This window comes from Austrofundulus limnaeus, unplaced genomic scaffold (genome assembly GCF_001266775.1).
Source record: "Austrofundulus limnaeus strain Quisiro unplaced genomic scaffold, Austrofundulus_limnaeus-1.0 Scaffold1273, whole genome shotgun sequence".
Lineage (NCBI taxonomy): Eukaryota > Metazoa > Chordata > Actinopteri > Cyprinodontiformes > Rivulidae > Austrofundulus > Austrofundulus limnaeus.
In genome coordinates, this window is record NW_013953675.1 from 16,627 (window position 1) to 19,134 (window position 2,508).

A 2,508-nucleotide genomic window follows, 5' to 3' on the forward strand; every position below is an offset into this window, starting at 1 on the left:
ATTATAATTGTTGAAAAAGAAGTGTATTATTATAACAAAATAAAAAACATATTTACTTACCTTTGGCCAGGTCATCATCATCTGGTGCTTTAGTTGCAGCAGGTGTGCTGACCTTTGTGCTGGATCCCTGCAGTCAATATAGAAACATAAGGTCATGTCAGTGTGTGTGTGTGAGTGTGTGTATAAAGAAAAGTGTGGCACAACCACAAAAGATTTAATTATTTTCCTGCCACCTGCAGCTCAAACTGTAAAGCACACATTGTTCAGAAGTGGGTTTTCAGACYGCAGAATAAACACAATCAAAGAGAAGATTTAAAAAAAACACAAGTTGCAYTTTATTAATAAACTCTGAGTTGATGTGCTGCTCAGAAACGTACGAGTTCTGGACTTTGATGGGTGCACCGTGCAGCAATAAAACAACAACCAAACAAATCACCACAACAAAGCTGTAAACAGCAGGAACCTGAGCCCAGTTTTAAAAGGTTTGATGGTGTGCAGCTGAATCCAAACAGAGCAGAAACGCTCCCACGCTGCTTGAATACAAAGTGACATTTGTGATGTGAGGTAAAGGTAAATACTGCCACAGCTTGAGCCACGCAGCCTGCTGCTGCTGCTGCTGGCTCATGAGCCCGTCCAGCTTAAATGTCAGACCTGCTGCCTCCTGTGGCACCTGCTCACTGCTCATTCACACTTCTCAGGCTTTTCTCACAAACAGAATATAAAACCACAGCACCGGAGCTGAATGGAGCGCAGCCGGTGGCAAGAAAACAAACACAACCTGATTAATCATTCACACCACTTACATGTGAAATGTAACGGGAAGGTTTTAAATAAATACCACATTTCCAAAGATAACATAACAGCATTTAGAGGTGACAAAGATACAGGTCAGATGTTTTAAAAGAGCCTGTTTCATTATGTGAAACATATAAAGTTACATAACACATAATACGAGGTGCAAACAGTGAAACAGAGACTAAAAAAAAAGGACAAAACTAAATCAATCTGTGAACACAACCACAGGACTCAATGTGCAATGTGGTGTTTACATCCAGGAAAACAACATGCAAACAATGATTAAGAGTTCAAATAAAAAGACTAAAGCGAAGCTGGTTGAAAGACTGAGGCTCTGACTGAAGTGATTTGAGATGTTACAACAACACCTGTGGCCCGTGTCACCACAAACACACCTGTGAGGATGGAGTCGGGAAGCTGATCCCGTCCTCTTTCAGAGACTTGATGGTGGCACCAATCAGGCTGAGCTGTGGATCCTTCTGGAAATCTTCTGCCCACTCCACCATCATTGCTTTTAGTTTTTCACACACCTTGGGATGAGCCTGAAAATCACAGGAAACACGTGTGTGTTGCTGTTTTTAAAAAGAAATCAGTCAGATGTTCTAATAACAGCACTCAGACGCACGGCTTCAACAACACGAAAAAGGTGAAATCTGCAATAATTCAGGTGTTTCCCAGAGTGAGAGGAACCAACACAAACATCTACATACCTTACTCAACACATTTCGCACCTCACTGGCAAAATCCCTTGAGCAGATTTCCAGATGAAATATTTTGCCACAATTTGAAACACAAGCACTGAGAAGCTAAAGGATGAGAGAATAAAAACTGCATTACAACAAAAGAAGAAGAAGCTAGACATTTTTCATCTTTTATATCCCAGAAGAAGGATTTCTTTTTTCTCTCCTCTGCTGCTGAATCATTAAAAAGACTTATTAATAGCTTCTGTAATTATGAACGCTCCTGGTGACCTTCAGGTTGTAACTGTGTGAAAGAGTGAGCACAGACAYGTAAAAAAAGAGATCAGATTATTCCTGCTTTGATAAATCTTCACTGAGGAGAAGTTTCTTTTACCATTCAACAATGAAACRGACCAGACCTCTTTAAATTAACTATGTTTTTTCATATGCTCATCAGTGGTGTATTATTTAAGTTTTATTAGATTCTTTTTAACATTTCCAGCAAATAAGATAAATAAAATAAAAAACAGAAATACTTGGTATATCTAAGACAGGGGTGTCCAAACATTTTCCCCGAGGGGGCCAAAATGAAAATCTACCCAGGTCTGCGGGTCAAATGCAGTAATATAATACATGAAATACAAATACTTTTTAAGTAAAGTACTTTATTTTTAACCATTAAGCTGTGCAATGGTCCTCTTTTGTTTTAGTCTGTGCACTTGGAGAAAGTCTGCCATACGCTCAAGTAGCAAAGGCTCATGGGATATTTCATAAATTGATAAAATATGAGTTTTTGTGGCCTTATAAAGTGTGCAAATCTACATGTGGGGTTAAATCTGACCTAAATGTTTCTTGTTGTCGTTTCATGTTTCATGTTTAATCCTAATAAATCAAATATAAAGTCAGCAGCATGACTGAAAACTACCTTCACGACAGCCCTTTTATAAAGTCATTTGACCAATGGAAACACCATGTTTCTACATAACAGGTTACAACCTTGTAACTTCGGCAACTGTTGGTGGGCCAAATCAAA

At 38.8% G+C, this 2,508-nt stretch overlaps 1 protein-coding gene across 1 annotated transcript in view; it reads right to left on the bottom strand.

Moving 5' to 3' along the window:
• The window catches only part of stam2 (signal transducing adaptor molecule (SH3 domain and ITAM motif) 2), a gene marked incomplete at its 5' end in the record, with an annotated part of 18,306 nt that overhangs the window by 12,729 nt on the left and 3,069 nt on the right, over positions 1-2,508 (bottom strand). Inside the window, 3 exon segments of the mRNA XM_014031578.1 lie at positions 61-127; positions 1,191-1,337; positions 1,506-1,601. Of these exon segments, the coding sequence (XP_013887032.1) occupies positions 61-127; positions 1,191-1,337; positions 1,506-1,601 (310 nt within the window).